We start from the raw sequence: 20,233 nt of genomic DNA on the forward strand, positions 1-20,233 counted from the left end.
TGGCAAAGAAGCCTACAGCTCCTGAGAGCCACGTGGGTCTTGGAAAGGTGATGGGAAGGAAGATAAAATGGCCTGGACAAATGCACTCTGGTATTCATTTCAAAGCTGCTTTGGGTCGAGACAAGAGACAGGCTATTAAAATCAGTTGCATGAATTGCGGTCAGCCATTTTAATGCAAACTTTGTACATGCACGTCATAGCAGGTACATATTTTGTCTAACTGCCCCACTAATATCAACAGTGCACTGTCGAAGGCTTTCTCGGCCAGAATTACTGGGGTGTTGTGGGGTTTCCGGGCTGTCTGGCCATGTTCCAGTAGCATTTCATCCTGACGTTTCGCCTGCATCTTTGGCTGGCATCCACAATATCAACAGTGTTTTACTGCCTCCGCGAGTGTCACGTGCAGTCTTCCATCCTTCCCGCTCAGCTGATGGGCTCTGCACCATTTTCTTCTTCTCTTGCTCTTTCCATCCATGTATGTTCTGACCATCCTTTTGCTCCTTCAGTAACTTACTGAGGTAGTAACTTACTCTTTCTTTGTGTTACCTTCAAGCTTCACCTCTGCTGCTGAACGGATGTGGCACCAGAATTGCTCTTCTGATCTGCGTCATTTTCAGTTTATTTCTTTTGCTGCTTCTAAACAGCCTGGTTTTCCCCCCTCACTGGCTCATCTATTTTTGAATCTCTACTTCAACCTTTCTCAAGACTTGGCATCGTTTTTAGGTAGAAGAAACTGACGGTTCTTTTCTTCATCATCTTCCTTTTTATTTCAAACCATCCTCCACTCTCTGATTTATCTTCTTTTCTTCCTCATCCTTCTACTGCCACCTGTTTTCTGGATACCACTCTTTTTATTGCTCTCCATTACTACTCTGGTCCTCCCATAACTGGTTTGTATTTCATACACACATCCTTTGTATTCTCCCCACAATGGCTGTGGCTTCTCCTTTGTTAATGATACTAGATTGGATTCTGCAACCTAGCAGTCGAGATCTTTTCCTGCGTTCTCCTGTCCCGTCCACCCAGGAGTCCTTTCTGACTCTTCTTTTGATGGAAGAGGGAGGAGAAAGTGATTCCCCTTCGCCCCACTGAGTCTTCCTTCCCAACATGGCTATACTCCACACCAGTCCCACAACATCTCTGGAAATAAATTTTCCCATGGTCAGCAACACTGACAGGGGAGGGAATGGAAAATAGGGTAGACATGTGCTCCTTATGTCCTTACACCATTAGGATGCAAGTCACAGTTTCTTCGTAATGCTTCCACCACCCTCACTTAATGTTCAGGATTCCTCTGGCTTTTTAAATTCATTTTCCTATTAAACCAGATCTCTTCAAAATTTCTCCTTGCTGCTAGATGCAAAAATCTCTATTTGGTCTATCTATCTTGATTCTTCCTTAGCAACTTACATCGCGAATCCCTGTTCTATCTCTCTCTAGGCTAGATTTCAAAGTTGCTGTTTTTAGTTGCTCTCCTTCATATCTGTCTCACCATTCTTTCATAAGTTTTTAACAGCTGTCATTACGTCTTCCTGATGATGCTTTCCCAGGGCTTCTTCATATTTATTTTTTTATTTATTTATTTATTTTTCAATTTATATACCGCCCGATCCCCGAAGGGCTCCATCCATCGTTTGCATGTATGATCTTTCCTACCATATCTACATCTGTTAATTAAAGCTATCTTCCCCTCAACTATTCCTCTGTATTATTTTAAGTCTCTCTATTGTCTCACTATCACATTTTAGATGACTCAATATCATTGCTAACTTAATTGCATCGAAACAAAATCCTTAGACTTACCTCTCTCTGCCCCTTTTCTCTTAACCTTGACGGTCCTCCTATTCACTCTTCCTCTCAAACTCATAATCTAGGTGTTACTTTGTTCTCTTCCCACATTCATGCTCTTGCCAAATCTCACTGTTTCCATCTTCCACAGATCACGACTTGTTCCATTCTATCTCCTGACACAATTATAGCTCTTATTTATTCTCTTATTTCACACCTTGATTATTGCAATAGTCACCTCAATGGCCTTCTTTTATCTCCATCCCATCTGTCCATCATGAATGTTGTTTGCATTGTATGCACTGTGTCATTTTTTATTTTGCAAACATTATTGGCTTTCACTTAATTCTCAACTAAAATTTAAAATCGTTCCTCTTTTTATCACTTCACTTACACGTTCTTGGCTTTCCTTTAGCTTTGAGTTCCTTCTCGTTCTCTTGGTCCAACTCTCTAAGACACACATGGAATCTCTAGCAACTTTTTGTTACTGATACTTTGAAATGGTGACTGATTTTTTATTTTTGTTGTTGCTAACCTCTTCCTCTTTCCTCTACTAAGAACATATGAGGAGTCTGGCGGAGCACTTTGTTGGACTGTTTAAAATACTCTGTATATAGTATCTTGTACATATAGCAATTCTATGGTAAAAGCCTTCTTTTGAAAGAATCTGCTGTGTGGAGTATTTCTTCTTCTTGAAGGTGGGAGTTTGCTGTATATGCCCACTTGTCTACATGAGTAGTACCGCTCAAGTCAGAGTCCTGATGGATCAGACCAGTGGTCCATCTAGTCCAGCATCCTGTCTCATACGGTGACCACCCAGTTCGTTTGGAGGTCCAACCACATTCCTGCTCTCTAATCAAGCTTTGTCTTTGATTGTGAGTCTTTGAGCAGAGTATCCTCCCCAGCTATTGAACAACAGGTTGTAGGCTCGGAATTAATACCACCAACTCCATTGAGCAGGTTATGCCTCAAACCCCACAGTCTTCTTCCAATTACTTTTTAAAAAAAATACAGTAAGACTATGCATCATACTCCAGAAAACAAAACAAAAATGTAATGGACAATAAATTGTGTTTGCATTGCCATGGAAATTAAACCTCCAGAAGCTTGGTATCATGTGCAAGAGAAACTCTATGAAAAAAAGGTTCCACTTTTAGACTTTTTCTCATTCGCCATTCTAGTTGCTTGTATTATTTTTCATTGTGACCATTTTAAAACTGAATAGGAAGAAGACATCCTAGTCGCCCACGTATTAAAGACAAAGAATTTAACAGATCTAGATCTGAAGCTGAAGAGCATCATTTGTCTCTTATCTTCAAGGGGAAAAGACATCTCATTGTTAAGCAAAATGCATCTTCATTATATTAAAAAGCAAACAGGCAAAGCTGTGGGACCCCTTGGAGGCTGCTATAATACTTGGGTCTTTATCAGAGTTTTTACCAAAGCCTCCACAGACTTTCACGAGGATGTCATATATTTGATCTCTGAAAGATCCCTTTCTGAAAGGGGCTTGTTGAAGTCTCTTGACCATATCTATCTAGCTTGGATGGTAGGACGTTCTCTTCAAGCAGCTGACAGAAAATGTCCAAGTTCCTGCTATTGAAAGATGGCCAAGTTCCTGAAAGACAGCCAATAACCCAAGGTGACATAGATAAAGCACTGCATAGCTGCTGTTGCTTTTTACAGTTAAGTTGCAGCTGACTTACGGGGCCCCCCGTAAGGTTTTCAAGGCAAAAAACTTTCAAAGGTGGTTTGCCATTGCCTGCCTCTGCACAGTGACTCCGATATCCCCTGATGGTCTCCCATCCAGATACATACTAGGGCTAACTTGGCTTAGCTTCCAAGATCCGGCTAGCGTGGGCGATCCAGGTCAGGTGCAGGGGTACAAAGAGACCCAATCTATTCATGGATCCAATTTCTGCCATGCAGTGAGCCTGACTAACCAATTTCTGCCATGCAGTGATATCAGTCTGTATGTTGGCCTTCATAACTTCTCTTTGACTCTAGGAGGCAGCCTTAAAATGCTTGAGCTGAACTGGTTTTTCCATCTTTTAGGGTTTTATATAATCATTATATTTTCTTGTTATTACTAGACATGAAAAAAATTCCAGAATTTTTAAGCCACTGGGAAAGGGGGTCCTCCCTCCCACAGAAAAGTGGAAACTTGCAGAAAAATTGAAATATATGAATTACTTTACTTGCTATCAAGCCTAAATCAACTTTACTGTTTTAACAAAATGATGCACAACTTACAACTTAGTTAAGAATATACGCTTGCATTATGAGACGTATTTATAGAATTTATAGTGTAAATATCTTGGTTTTTTACAAGCAAAACTGCAAATGTGCCCAACAGTGGAAGAGAGCGTCAAATTGATATGCCCAAAGCTAGAGTATGTATCTTTCGTAACCTGAGAGGCAGTAAAAAAATAAATGTAGGTTATAAAAAGCATATATAGTAAATAAATATTGAAGAGTTGGGTTTTATACTCTGCTTTTCTCTACCTTTTAAGGATAGTCAATGTGGCTTACCAATACCTTCCCCTCCCCTTTACAGGCACCTTGTAAGGTAAGTGAGGCTGAGAGAGTTCTGAGAGAACTGGGACTAGACCAAGGCTACCCAGCAGGCTTGGAGGAATCAAACCTGGTTCTCAAGATTAGAGTCCACCACTCTTAACCACCATGCCACACTGGTTTAGTAAACACAGGATGTTTATTATTTGGAGAAACACTCTCACACAATCACAATAGGTAGGGCTACATTTGGATGTCAACTAAAGTTCCTGAAATCTGTTGTAAGTTCCTAATACTGAAATCTGACAAATGTTCTTCAACAGTAGAAGCCCGAGAATGTAAGAGTCAATCATTTTAGAGCCTTCACAGATTTGTATTTTAATGACCATGTTTTCTAATTATTTGTACCACGAAACACAACCCTAAACTCTTTATAGCTTCTAATCATGTTTATTAAAGCTAGAACAAAAGTGTGGCAGCATATAAAATAAATACAGAGTAATCCTAGTTGTTATCACCACAACAAACCTTAAACCCATCTTATTGCCAATGTTTCATAATTTATCTGTTTAAAAAATCCTTCACGCAATTGAATGCCGGAGCCAAAGCAGACAGTGCATGGTTAAGAAATCCACTCATCTATCACCACTGAATGGTTAAATACACAGGAAAGCAATGACAAGAATTACACACACATGCACTTTTCCATCACAGAACAAACGATTCGGATGTAAAATACATAAGCTTTGTATTTCTATGGAGGATGACAGAAAGAACCAACAATAAAACTGATTCTGAAAATACCAGGTACCACAACGAAACTTCTAGGAACTGCGGCAATTTGAGATGCTTAGACAATAAATACACTTTGCTCCTCGCTGACCGTAACAGCAGCACAAATTGTCTCTGTCAAGACACCATCTCAAGCTTCTGGAGATACTTCTACTGACCGATTTAGATACTGCATTAAAAGTGACTTCTTCTCCTTCAGTATGCAGAAAGGAGGAAGCAACTGCCTCTGCAGCACTTTCGTTGGAGGGAACTGCATAAAGATAGATGCTTTTGGCCCCAGGGACGCACAAAACAAAGGATTAAAGATTAAGAAGAGGAAGAAGAGTTTGGATTTATATCCCCCCTTTCTCTCCTGCAGACTCAAAGGGGCTTACAATCTCCTTGCCCTTCCCCCCTCACAACAAACACCCTGTGAGGTGGGTGGGGCTGAGAGAGCTCCGAGAAGCTGTGACTAGCCCAAGGTCACCCAGCTGGTGTGTGTGGGAGTGTACAGGCTAATCTGAATTCCCCAGATAAGCCTCCACAGTTCAGGCGGCAGAGCTGGGAATCAAACCCAGTTCCTCCAGATTAGATACACGAGCTCTTAACCTCCTACGCCACTGCTGCTCCCTTAAGTGCCATAATGCTAGTTTAAAATTAATGCTAGTTTAAAATTAAGTGCCAATAAGGCTAGTTTTCCACTACTGCTTAATTTAGGAGAAAGAAACCCCTGGTCTCACATCAGCCTATGGAACTTTTTATGAAACAAGGAAAGCTCATGATGAAGTGAAGAGCCAGGACATCCTGTGATAAATGCTCACACCCTCTGACTGCTCTTTGCCCCCATGAAATAACTGAAACCATCAAACTATTTAAATTCAGGATGGAAGGTTTACTTTCTAAGTACAGACTGAACACAACTTTGGAAACACTTAGGCTGAAAAGCATTGTTGCCACCATGGTGAACAGAACTGCCATTATTCACTACTTCTTCCTTGAATCTCACTGATCTGACAGAGAAGAGGTACAGTTGCAAGGAGTATATTGTTAGTGCTTTATACGATAAAAGCACCTCTCTGGAACGATCCATGTAGTAGCTCTTCACTGCACAAGACTAGAAACGTGCTCATGTACAGGTGGGAGGGGGCAGTTAAAATGGGAAACATGAGTTACGAAGGCAATTGAAATATGTATCTTCAAAGAGAAAGGGATTTCACTCTGAATGTCTGCAAACTATATGGCTCCCTCTTGTGCTTATTATACCACATTTCACTACACAAAGAATCCAGGATTATGCAATCTACGTTTGGGGTCTGTTCGCCCTGCACTATGCAGTGCATGCTCATGAAATGGTAAAGCACATGTCCAAGAGATGTCCAGAAGCTTGCAAGGGACAAAATTTAAACTCTTCCAAAGTCACTAAGTTCAAGCTCAGTAGCTATTTTTCTGCCGTTCTTGAAGTAGCACCTCAAGAGATCCAACCTATATTTCAGGTATCGAGTTATTTAAACAGAGTCCGTGTGGGTCTCTGCCTGGCTAAAGGAGTTATTTTTGTCAGCTGAGTCTCATACCTGTTGTTGGCTGTCAAACAAGAAGAACGTTTATCTGGCAACAAGAGCGAAAGGGAAGGAGTCTCCCCGCTGCTGACTGTATTCTGACTACTTACAGCAAGGAGAAGTTATAATCGCATTTTTTCAAGATGGCCTACTGCCTTCAGGAAAAAGTAAATGAAACCAGCTACCAAAACAAACACCTGACCCTGCTGTAAATCATCTCTGTGGTTAACACAATTAAGCAGGGAGGCAGGGTGGTGTACAGAGCAGGGCAACGCAACTTCAATTCCTCGCTCAGTCGTAAAACTAACCGTGTGACCTTGGGCCACTCATAGCTCAACCTAAGTAATTGCACAGGATTCTTGCAAGGATAAAAGGAGACGATCCTTGAGCAAACTGCCCTGTGCTTATTACAGGAATGTGAGCTATAAGTGGAATAATGAATGTGGTAGGCCCTTTCTGCCCTAACTTCCAGCATTAAGTCACTGTTTCATACTTTCAATTACAACATACTTAATCTGCCTCAGTATTTCTCAACTTAACACGTTTGCAGCCCTGACCAAATCATGTTAGGCTTTATATCGCTTTAGCTTAAAAGATGTTGGGTTGTATTCAAAGCAAAATTTCCACTTGAGCCAGAGCCCTTGCACGAGCAGAAATGCAAGAGAAAGACCACGGCGGCGGCTTGTTCAAGCTCACTTTCCATACAACATCCTGTGCCATCGTTTTCTGGGAACCACGACAAACTGGGAAGTGCTGCACAAGAACTTGTGTGAGAACAACTGTGCTAAGTCTGTTTCTGTTTGTACGTTGCTGGTTTCCAGGCAGCATTTGTAGATATTATTTCTAATACAACCAGTTAAAAATGAGGATAATTTTTTCAAAAGCATACATTGCAAAAAGACAATCTTTCAGCTACACTTTGTACAGAAATGTATGTGAACTTTCATAACAGCTACTTGCTATTCCCCTTCTCCAACTCATGTAACTTGTTTGTTTCCAAAGCTCCCCTTTGGATATTTTCCATGTCTAAACCTCAGTGAACAGCTGTGTCGAATAATTCTCAAAAATTAGATTTGAATTGTATGAATACCATTGTCAACACTCCAATCCCAATAGGAAATGCCACCCAGCGATGACTTGGATTCATTCCTTAGGCTGCCCCTGAAATACCCCCTCCATAATGGCCATTGCACACATGTAGTGATCCCATTACATATGAAATACCCCATCCATAATGGCAACAGTAATACCTGGACACATGTGGCGCATTACATTACATTGGTTTGCCTGTATCCATTTTGGTAATCACATGAGACGTCACATCATCAATGAAGCACTAACAGGGCTGAGCTGGAGCAAAGCGGTAGGTGCATCAGGGGATTTAATGCTCTGACATCAGCTAAGCCATATTGTACAAAATGCTGGAGCAGCTTAATACAAGCTGAATCTCACAATCTGTGTTCACTGCACCTGCCCCAATTCAAGCAAGGGCAAGACCCCGCCTATTGCTTCCGTGGCTTTCAGAAATGTGCATTTTAAGAGGACCTTTTCAAAGAATATGCCCAAGATGCCCCATTGTTCCTCCGAAGTACACTTTTCGCTTGAGAATGCTGACAAGATGATGATCACACTTGTCTACTTCAAATGTCAGTAATATATATAATCTAGATATCATTCAGTGGTATGCTATACTAGCTTTGGACTACGATGACATACGGCAGCGATGAAGACTGGTTAACCCACCAGTTAAAACAACATTAGGTGCCTCGTACTGCTAGTTTTTCTTTAAAAAGCCAGAACTTATCTGTGACAAGGGCATCGTGTTAATATAGCACCTTCTGTTCCATAGAAGAAAAAAATCTTCCAAACCATCAAGAGTTCTATTAGCAATATCCTAGATCTGCCCAGCCTACTTGGCTTTGACGTGTCCTAACTAATAAACACCACCTAGCGGTACTAGTGCAGCACAGCAACATGAAGGAGAGAACTGACAGTCTTTACAAACACAAGAGGATGAATTAAAGGCGACAGTGCTCAGGAGTTCGATGTTGACACTATGGAAACCCAGTACAGACATTTTTCATATCCTCTGTAAAATAGAAAGGGGGGAAAAAAACGAACAAACACTCATACAGCTTTAAAGGCAAATGGGGACTCTTTTGTCTAGTCTGCTTTTCGGAATGTTTTTTTTAATGACATTCGGCACAGAACTTTCATTTAAAAATATTTTTAAAAGTTGGAAATAATTGCAAAAGAAGACATTAAAATTCAATAAAGGCAGGAAGGAAGCAGGTTATGTTTCATCTGAGATTTGGTGCCATTAAAAAACGCTGGCTGAAATGTGTTGGTGACGTGTGCACCCATCTTTACATTGAAGACATTCTTTACAATAAAGTATTGAAGAAGGCTGAAGAGTTACCCAAGAAGGGTAATTTGAATGGTGCAGGGGCTGGAGAGTCAAACTAGAATCTGAGAGACCCAGGTTGAAATCTCGACTCTGCCATGGGAACTTGCTGGGTGACTTTGGGCCACTCACACACACTCAGCCTAACCTACTTCACAGGGTTGTTGTGAGAATACCATGGATAAGAGAAGAATGATGTAAGCTGCTTTAGGTCCCCACTGAGGTAAAAGGCAGGGTACAAGGAAACACGTTCTGATACACACAAAAATGGTCTGATAGAAAGTTCTGTCAGTGCACTTTGATTGAATAGGCAAAAATAGGAACAGCTTTCCTATGCTAGAATCAAATACTTGTATCACTTAGAGGTAGTTTATGGTATAGTAGATTCAAAGGTAAAAAAATGGATGGAAAGTAGCTGGATATGTGCAGCCGATAAAAAGCCAAAACTGATGGTGTTTGGATCACACTGTGTTTGTAAATGTTGAATAAAGTCATACCTGTGGTCTCAAATGACAGCAAAGGACTTTATTTATGAACTAAATGGCAGCCACATCCACCAGGGGACACACCACCACTGTGGCACCACCCCGCCACCTTCAAGAGGGCTTTCCAGCAGCACAGGGAATGAAAAAAAAACACAAAAAAACCACTCCAGGAGAAAGCTGACTAATGTTGGCTCTGCCCCCAGGAATGCCCCCTTCCCATCATGCTGGCATTTCTGCGGTGAACCAGACTTCTGTGTTTCACCGCTGCAGAGTTGGGGAGCACCTGTCCACCAGTGAGTCTGCCTCCTCCAACAGGTAAATGCTCTGGGGAGGACAAACATGCCAGCACAAGACTGCACTGCTCCCCCAAGGCCTTTCATTCCCCTTCAGATGAGGCTCTTACTCTCCTCCCCAGCCTGATAGTATGAAGAGAACAGAAGTAGAATATTTCACTGCTATAGCAAACGACTTTCCCACTTGCACGCAAACACCCACTCAGTTCCAATGAATCTAAATATATATATCTTTCAGTAATGTACACTTAAGAGACCCCTTCCGCACAGGCCAGGGAGGCGAGTTCACACCTGTGTACTTGACTCTGGTGGAACCCCGGGACCGTTTGCACACGCTTGTGTGAGCAGCCTTGTGGCTGTCGGGGACCGTGGACGCGCCTTCGCATGGAGATGCGTCTGTGGTTCCCTTCCCAGACACCTCCCACCTCGTCCCTGCTCATCCTTGCTTGCCTGCAGCAAGGCCAACCCCCTTAACCCGCTTTCCCCCCCATGGCTCTGTGAATGGAAGCTGGGGAGGGGGTTGTGTGAGAATTGCTCCATGAGGCTGTGCTCCACTGCAAAACAAAAGAATCGCTCATTGAGCGATTCTCGAATAAGCTGCTCCAAGGCCGCTGCCACAGGTTAGGAGCAGTTTAGAGTCGTTTGCAGGGCCCAAAACGAAGTTCCCGCCCCAAACGGCATTTGTACTGCCCCTCACCCCGCCTTTACTGGGCAGTGCGCAAGGGGCCAGAGAGGAACAGGTAGGCATGCAGGGTGGCGAACCATCTTCCTGAACAATGGAGCCACAGCTGCTGGAAAACTATTTTTTTGTAAAAAAAAAATTAAAAGGATCAGGGTGACTTCATGTAAAAAAGTACCTTAGGTCATGTTTCTGCCAATTAACAAAGGAAATGGAGAGAGAAACTCTCATTCAATTAGGACTGAAACAGATGCATCGTAATTGCCAGGGCCATTGCTAAGATTTCATCATACATCACCTCCCCGAACTGGGCTATATGCATTGGCTAGAACTCACCAAGGGCAGGGATAAAATACAGAGCCTACTGCTGTGCTGCCCCAAAGGCACTTTTTCTACAACTTTCTCCCCAAAGTACATGGATAAAAATAAAGAACTATATTTGGGGGACGTGGTGTGGCAAAGGCAAAGTCTGCCATCCACTCTCTATCCTCACTGACAGAGACCCTGTATGAGTTGCAACGTGCGTCCGGGAGCAGTGCAGACATAGCTTTATTGCAGCAAAAGAATTAAACAATAAACATATTTATGGTACAATTATGTAACAAAATAATCATTCTAGAACTGCTTTGACAAGGCAACAAGAACCTCTTTGCAACACTCAGAACTGCCCTTGGTTATCGTGGTTTTACCTCTGAGCCACATACACTGCGATGTCAGTTTCACGCTCTTACCTGAATAACTTTGTAGAAATAGGCATACTGTCGAGCAGTATTCTTATATTGGCTGAAAACATCATGAATGGCCTGAGTGGACTGGAGATACTGGACCTCATCTTCTTCGAAATAAAGCGGGGTATTGTATTCGCTTGGGAGAGTCTGGATGTAAGGCAGCCAGAAAGAATTAGGGTTGCATCGTTCACAAAGAAGATGGAACGCTAACGTGATGTTACCCATGGCTTGGAGAATTCGGTCTTGGGAATACAAGGATCCTTAAAAAAAACAAAACATGAACCCATTAGAAAAGGTAGCCCCTTTGAAGCATCAATTCCCAATTCATTCTATGAAAAAAGTGAGCTTAGGCTTTCAAATTTTTATCTCATAAGATAGATCATGATGTTCCTGTAAAATGTTTAAACAAAAATTAAAAAGCACTGGCCAACTCCTCATACAAAAATGTCAAAAGTGATATGACACTGACTGACTGCATGCCCACTACTCTAACACGCTGATTTCTGAAAGTCATTGGGGGAACTTGCATATGTAGGATTAGACTGAAGGTACTCGGTATAATGTAAATTTATCAGTGCAGCAGGAAACAGGGATCAGGAAACAGAAAGGCAAAACTAGACCCTTTCTAAGAGCCAGTGTGGTGTAGTGGTTAAGAGAAGGGGAATTCTAATCTGGAGAACCGGGTTTGATTCCCACTCCTCCACCTAAGTGGCAGAGGCTTATCTGGTGAACTAGATGTGTTTCCACACACCTACACTCCTGCTGGGTGACCTTGGGCTAGTGACAGTTCTTCCAAACTCTCTCAGCCCCACCTACCTCACCAGGCATCTGTTGTAGGGAGAGGAAGGAAAAGGAGCTTGTAAGCCACCTTGATTCTCCTGACAGGAGAGAAAGGGGGATATAAATCCAAAGGGGGATATAAATCCAAAGTCTTAACCTTCTTTAAGCACAGTAGTAAGCTCACTAGCCATTCCTATTTGCCAATCCATGATATCCTCAAGGAATGAATTCCCCATAAATGTGCTGCAAGCGTATCTGTAAATATACTTAAAGCTCCTCTTACCCAAGACTGAATTTTTAGCCGACTCCACAGTCATTAGCAATTTTCTAGGAATCCAGAGAAAAAGTTCTTCCGCCTAGAAAAGCAACAGAAATGTTCAGTGGTGTATTTAATAGAATTTAATTAGGAATTCTTCTCTCCTTCCGACCAAAACCATATGTGTGGCTTGTAAAGAGGCTTACTTACCAAGACTAGCAAACACCTGAGCAAAAGGAAAAGCTGGCCAAGTGCGGTCATTAGCCCATGTGCTGCCGCTTTGTGCTGTGTGCACAAAGATTTGGCTTTCATTAGACCTAAGGACTATAAGCAACCTTAGGGAAGACGCAAGGAAGGAACAGCTACTGTCCTAGAATATCTGCTCCTGGCTCGTGAGCAGTCAAGGAGGAGGAGGAGGAGAAGAAGAAGAAGAAGAGGAAGGAGGAGGAGGAGAAGAGGAGGAGGAGTAGTTTGGATTTATAGGAGTCTCAAAGGGGCTTACAATCTCCTTGCCCTTCCCCCCTCACAACAAACACCCTGTGAGGTAGGTGGGGCTGAGAGAGCTCTGAAAAGCTGTGACTAGCCCAAGGTCACCCAGCTGGCATGTGTGGGAGTGCACAGGCTAATCTGAATTCCCCAGATAAGCCTCCACAATTCAAGCAGCAGAGTGGGGAATCAAACCCGGTTCCTCCAGATTCGAATGCACCTGCTCTTAACCACTACGCCACTGCTGCTCCTATTTTGCATTCTATTTCTTAGTACAGTTATTTCTTAGCACAGTCATCATGGGCAGCCTTTGCCAAGCTGATAAAATGAAGGGAAAATGAAGCAAGAAGAAAAGGGAGACGATGCAAGGCTATCTAGCAGCAATACTTTAAACATTTATTGTATTCATTAAAACATTTCTATTCATGCCTTTCCTCACAGTTCAAGAAGGCTTACATATATGTAGTTAAAAACAACAATAAAACATCAAATGCCCTGCACCCCACTAATCTCAGTTTTCTTCTTTGCTTTCCTCCTAACAGAGTTGCGAAGGAGAAGCTGCAACCCAACTTTCCAGCTTTAAAGAGAGGTTCCAGGAAGAAAGGGGGTGGCACAAACCAAGCAGGTAAAAGGGAGGATGGGGACCATTTCCTGAAGCTTGAGTGTAGCACTGCTGTGCAGCTATAGGACTGGATTAAATGAAGTGCTATTTCAGGGTGAACTGCTGCCTCAGTCAAATCCCAAATCTTTTATCAAAACTAAACATTTTTAACTAGTTTAATACAATTTAGCAAACAAGGCAGAAATGCATTTCCTCCTAGTAACTGTTCTCCCATCTGTGGACCTGTGATTGTGTTAAAATACAGCAAACATGCCGCTTACTTAAGTGATCCTATGCATCAGCAACTAGGATGGAAATAAACAGGAGAGACCACCAGAACCTTCTGCGTATAATCTTGAAACAAATGATATATAAATGTATATAAATGTACATAAATGTATATGTGCGTGTGTGCATGCGTGTGTGTGTAAAACTGGAATTGTTCATCTGAAAGCAAGATCACTTTTTCGAAGGTGGAGATCAAACTCTTTTCTCCTTCCAAAAGCTGATCACCACAGTTTGAGGGAGTTGGGGTGGGGGTGGGGGGTGAGACAAAGATAGAAGAGCATACCTAGAACAGATCTCTAAGTCAGACCCACAGCTTGGACAGACTCAACAACAAATGATTCACAGTATCAAGGGATTCAACAACAAACTTGCTGCCAATTTTCCAAACAAAGCAAGCAGTTGGTTCAGTGATCTTTTCGCAAGCTAAATACGTTTACCAGTTCCTTTCTACTCACCTTTATCTCTTTTGTAGCCTTCAAACCAAAGCCCTCTTCACCAAAGTTGGCCACTTCAAAACCCTCTACGGAGGCACCGTTCTCTCCGGCCCACTTCATTAGTTCAGCAAAATAATCTTCTCTTTTCCCATCAAAGGTGACAGACAAACCTATGGGTGCATTTGATGTCAAAAGGAAATGCACGGTGAGCCTCCAACACGTAGCATGTTTATCAGTTTGCCACTGTAGGTCCAGTGAACGGTTACCCAGAATTCGTATGCCCTGAGTAGCTCAACAGTGCACAATAGACATATTTAATTTTAATCTACCAAGAAAGACAGTTCTCAGAATACAACAAAGACTTGGCAAAAGAAAGTGTTTGGGAGGCACTAGGTCACTGCGCACAATGCTAACCGTTCTCTGCCAATCCATGCCACGGTCACCTCTAGGTTAGACTACTGTAACTCGCTCTACTCGGGCTTACCCTTAGCCATGATCCGGAAATTGAAGCTCGTGCAAAATGCGGCAGCCAGGTTGCTGACGGGAACTTCTAACCCTAACCCTGTACCAACTACACTGGCTGCTGATCGAGTACCGGGTCATGTTTAAGGTTCTGGTTTTGACCTTTAAAGCTATTCGTGGCCTTGGACCAGAATACCTATGGGACCATCTCTCCCTATATCGCCCTGCTAGGCCCCTCCGCTCCTCGGAGGCAGACCTTCTGGTGATCCCTGGCCCCCAAAGTGATCCGGCTGGCCTCCACAAGGGCCAGGGCTTTTATGGCCCTGGCCCCTACCTGGTGGAACAGGCTCCCAAGTGAGATCAGGGCCCTGCGGGACATACAGAGTTTCCGCAGGGCCTGTAAAACGGACCTGTTCCGCCAGGCATTTGGCCAGCCAGGATAACATCTCACTTCTGTGGAAAAACTGGCCTCCTGTGGGGGGTAGGAATGGGAAAGGGGAAACAATTTTAATCGCCATCTCAACTTTGAATTTTATAATTTGTATATGGTTTTAACTGGGATTGGGGGTGAATTAGATTTTAATTGTTTATATGTATGATGGACACCGCCCTGAGCCCTTCGGGGAAGGGCGGTATAGAAATTTAATAAAATAAATAAATAAATAAAATGTCACGTGGCCTCTGAGCAGCAGGAAGCATTACTAAGTGCAGTGTGGCAAGAGAAACTTATTTCATTTGAGACCCAGGAAAAATTCAAAGGGTTGTCGCCTTAGTGATGTTCTCAATGGCATAATTAAAAAACCTATAGATCTGTCCCCAAGCACACCTATTTATACACGATTGCTTCACAACGCTACGGCAAGCAGACGAAATGGTGAAATTGGCAAATCACCTTCACTCTCCGCAGGCACACAAGTTGACTAAAAATTAGTCCTAGCCTAGAGATTACTGGAACAAGAATATAAAACTTAAATGCCTGCATTATTTCTTTGTTGTAATGTGCTTTTATCTTTTGCTGTGTAACTATTATGCACTTCTGCTGCACGGTCCACTGGAAAAAAGGTTAGCAAATGAAAGCAATATAACACGGTAACAGACAATATTAAATAAAGATACAACTGAATGAGTCAACTTGCCGATTGATTACATAGGTTCTCGATGAACCCCTTCTAAAGTTTCTCCACCTGGACAACAAATCTGACAACTAATGTACTAAACATGGAAGAGTAAAAGCTTAATCGTATCAATTTCTTCAATTCCCCATGTTCACAAATTAAGGCACAATTACTTTGTAATAAGCAGTGACAAACATGTAAAGTTTTGGCCAACATGTCTCTAGCAGAGCATTCTTATGGTGCCGCTTTGAAGACAGGGTGAGTGCAGCTGGAAAACTCTTTAGTTGCTCAATAAAGTAAAACTAAATTATCATTGATCATTTGATCTGATCGTTATATTGATTTTGAATATTTGTTTTTGAAAAAAAATGCCTTAAGTGTATAAGGCATGATTTTTCTGTGTATAGGATATCCATCTACTTTTATTTCTTGTTTTGTATATAACATGTAAACTACAAACACATTATTCCAGTTCTATCACAAGATGACAAAAACCATTTCACATTAGTACAACAAGAAACAAGCAGCAATCAAAAGATGTCTTCACAGAAGCAACTATAAGGAGCCTAGATATTTGATGTGAGGCACAGACACAGAAAAAGCTGAACTCAAGGATTGTCTCCAAAGGAAATTCTGGTTCCTACCCAAGACACTCAGTAGCAAATGTTGCAAAATGGGACTGACTAAAGTCTAGGCTCTGGACCTCAACCACTCTGTAACAAGGATTTTAGTTCTTCTTCAAATATTGTAATTTGGCTTAAGATGCTATCCACCATTAACCTCTGGAATTAACTGCTAAATAGTTCTACATAACCCAGTGTTACATGCAATGTTGAACAATTACTAAGGCCGTTTCTGCACGGCCCCCCAGGCGCCTCCACGCCGGCAAGAATTCTGCCGGCGTGGAGGCGGAGGCCGTTCGCATGCAAGCATGCGGACGGCCTCTGGAGAGGCCGGCAGACGGCAGGCGGCTCCGCATGGAGCTGCTGCTTTTTTTTTTTCATTACCTGCGACGTTACAGCCGCCGGTTTCATGCTGCCCTCCGACCTCCAGGGGTCGGAGGACAGCATTGGCGGGGCTTCGACGGCCAGCAGGCCGACGACGGGGACAAGGTGAGTCGAACGGGGAAGGGAAACAGCGTGTTCCCGGCGGTGCTGTTCACACCGCGCCGCCGGGAACACGCTGTTGAGGGAAAAACAACCCTTTAAAGGAAAAACAACCCTTTAAAGGAAAAACAACCCTTTAAAAACAACCGCCCTGGGGGGAGGGGGAGCGACGCCAGGTCGGCACTGCTGCTTAGCATCAGTGCCGCCTGTGTGAATGGCTCCCTGGGAACAGCGTTTTTACCGTTCCCAGGGCGCCATAAAAAGGCCGTGCGGAAACGGCCTAAGTGTTAGCTAAATATACAACGGTTTAACAACTGCACTCAAAGGAACCTTGGCCCAAGAGCCACAATTACATGTTTTAACTTACAGACCCACTTTGACATATTGTTAAACATTCAGTTACTAAACATGGGGACTGTTTTCTACAGCTGGTTGTAATACTTTAAACTTGAAGTCCATCCTCCCTGCCCCACAGCCCTCCAACCCCAGCTCATCCTTTCAGCAGCTACTTTCTTTTAAAAGAATTCTTCAAATCAGGAGCAACTGACAGACTCTTTTCTCATTTACCTTTCTGTTTTTTACGGATCCTCTCAACCAGAGCTCGAATCTGCTGATATTCTTCCCACTCCTTTCCGGGGCCAGCAGCTGGACTACTGCATTCTGGAAGATTAAATACAGAGATAAGGTTTGGTTCCATTCATGTTAGCCGTTCTCCTTTTCTCAACATCAAGAGAATTATACACAGACAGGCGGCTGTAATTTTATAATCTTCAGTTAGGCGAGGGGTCTGCAACCTGTGGCTCTCCAGCTGTTCATGGACTACAAAACCCATCAGCCCCTGCCTGCATGGCCAATTGGCCCTGCTGGCAGGGGCTGATGGGATTTGTAGTCCATGAACAGCTGGAGAGCCACAGGTTGCAGACCCCTGAGTTAGGCGATAATACTAAAACTTTTAAGTCTGTAGATTACAAATATCTTGACAAATTTCTGGACTCAATGCTAGAGTCTAGACAGGCTACTCTGAAGCCTTCATTTTCAGGTTTATTTTCCTGAAATTAATTCAGCATTGGCTTTTTTCCACATTTATTCACATCCTCATCTGCCTCACAAGTTAAGAATATTAAACTTACTCTGTAATAATTCGCTAATTAGATTCAGCATTTCTTTCGGTGAGACCACAGCAGTAGCTCCAGTACCCGACTTCTGAGTTTTCACTCTGCTTTTCTTCCCCATCTTCTAACTTAAAGAAAACAGTTGTTAAATAAGCAAAAGGTTTTCTGCTATCACACAAACTTTATTTTGCACATCATTTTTAAAAACCACAGCTTCCATTGTATTAAATATCTTGGAAAGAAAAGGGCAGGAGCAAGTTGACACAGGGCAGCAAATATTTTTTACAACTTCGAAGAAAAATATATTTTAGAACTTTTTCTTATTATGTCTCATCTCCTATCGTACTTTAAAACATCCATGTAAACCAGGACAAACTGGCAGTACAATAATTTTTAGTAGATCTACACATCTTGTAGGTAAACACACAATTACATTATTGAAGGCTTTCATATCTGGAATCAACTAGGTGTTGTGCGTTTTCTGGGCTGTACAGCTGTTGTCTGGCAGTTTTTATTCCTGACTTTTTGCCCACATCTATGGCGGGCATCTTTACAGGCATGTCATAGTAAAATGTGTTCTTCTGGAACAAAATGGTAGGAGAAAAAACTACTAGACCAGGGCCACACAGCTCAGAAATCCCATAACAACCAATCACACAAGTGCCTCTATTAGTAAATTCATACTATATCTTAACATAAACTGGGTTTTGATTCTCCCCGCTAAAGCAGATGCTCAGTAGCAAGATAAGGATGAGCATGATGAGTATAAGTTGTGGCAATAAAATGACGTACACCAGGTCAGAGGATATCAGACTTATTCCTGATTTGTAAACTTCGAAATTAAGACTCATCGATTTCAACAGAATCTCCAGCCCAGGATAAAATGGTGCTACCCAAGTAAACAAAATCCAGTGCTTAAAATATTTTTCTCTGCTAGTCGTGCTAATGGTATCTTGAACACAAATTTGTGGAAAACTACAGATATATTTTCTAAGCAAAAAAAAGGTCAATGATGATAAATAAGCTTGGTTATGTGCGGTGAAGTTGCATATCCAAATATAGAGGATCAAACTAACTTGGCACCAAATAACATGTAAAAACAGTTGACAGCAAGAGTTTAACCAATCTCCCACTCTAAATCTTGCTGGCAAAGATGTTCAGCGTTCAGCTTGAACTTCTGTTCTACCCAAAATCTCTCCTTAATGAGATGCAAACATATTCTCTTTCTTCCCACACATCAGTTTTAGGAAACAAAAAATATTTTCCCTCAAAAGGCAATCACTTTGTAGTAACTTTTCTTAAGAAAAAAAATAACTGTCTGAAGCAGATGTCTGAAATATCTACAAGATTATTTGTATCTGATTTTGCAATCCTATTCTTTACCCATGAGTCTGAAAATGAGATAGCAGGATTAGACAGACAAACTCTAAAAACATGCTTGCAGCACGATTCACTAATCGGGAGGAACCAATATTCCAAAAAAACTTACAAAAAGACCAAAGAGAAAGATTATTTATAGCACAAAACAAATCTGAAAAGAATTCACAGGTTATTTTAATCAGACTTCATTTTAACGAATGTGCACTAAAAGGTTTGTTGCTATGAGAGACATACTGCACCAGGCATATGAGAACCCCCCCCCCCCCCCCCCCAAAATGATTCCACCTGATCGTTTGAAAGTAATGTTAACATGAAAAATCTGCTGGAAAAATAACTGTAAATCTAATCCAGGTATATTGAAAACCTCTGGTTGCATCCAAAATTGAGCATTTACATATGGAATGACATTTTATCATGTAACAGGAATGACAAACATTCTGTTTGGTTCACTGGGGTAGAATCCTCCTCTCTAGTAAGTGAAAGGAAAGTGGGTGCAGAGCAAAATTCATACCACTAAAATATTATGCTAAAGGAGCACACAGTCAAATAAGGGACATGTTGCAAAGCAATCTGTACTAAACACGTGGTGCCACTTTGAATTCACTTAGTAACATTCAGTGCTTCGGGGAAGAGCACAAAATGTGTTGAACAAGTATGCATTCTTTACTGTCAAATGTACAAAAACAGGAAACCAGGGACTTTGATTCAATAGTTACCATATCATAACCTGGAAGGTCAGCAACACTAGTTACTTGCTATGCCAGAGCAAGATTCTAATTGAAAGTCATGATGTCCTTCACCCCCAACTTGGGCTTGGACTAGCCAGGGGTCTGCAACCTGCGGCTCTCCAAATGTTCATGGACTACAAATCCATGCTGGCAGGGGCTGATGGGAATTGTAGTTCATGAATATCTGGAGAGCAGCAGGTTGCAGACCCCTGCACTAGACCATAGGTGTTAAACTCGTGCCCTCCAGATGTTATGGGCTGCAGTTCC

General features: G+C 42.2%; 1 protein-coding gene across 1 annotated transcript in view; it reads right to left on the bottom strand.

Moving 5' to 3' along the window:
* The window catches only part of SETD3 (SET domain containing 3, actin histidine methyltransferase), a 69,787-nt gene that overhangs the window by 43,328 nt on the left and 6,226 nt on the right, over nucleotides 1-20,233 (bottom strand). Inside the window, exons 2-6 of the mRNA XM_048485362.1 lie at nucleotides 17,877-17,986; nucleotides 17,314-17,406; nucleotides 14,085-14,233; nucleotides 12,282-12,354; nucleotides 11,222-11,478 (exon numbers count right to left, since the gene is read on the bottom strand). Coding sequence (XP_048341319.1) covers nucleotides 11,222-11,478; nucleotides 12,282-12,354; nucleotides 14,085-14,233; nucleotides 17,314-17,406; nucleotides 17,877-17,979 — 675 coding nt within the window. The 5' untranslated portion in view covers nucleotides 17,980-17,986. The remainder of the gene's footprint in view (nucleotides 1-11,221; nucleotides 11,479-12,281; nucleotides 12,355-14,084; nucleotides 14,234-17,313; nucleotides 17,407-17,876; nucleotides 17,987-20,233) is intronic.

The sequence above is a fragment of the Sphaerodactylus townsendi genome, linkage group LG02, assembly GCF_021028975.2.
Source record: "Sphaerodactylus townsendi isolate TG3544 linkage group LG02, MPM_Stown_v2.3, whole genome shotgun sequence".
In the NCBI taxonomy this organism is placed as follows: domain Eukaryota; kingdom Metazoa; phylum Chordata; class Lepidosauria; order Squamata; family Sphaerodactylidae; genus Sphaerodactylus; species Sphaerodactylus townsendi.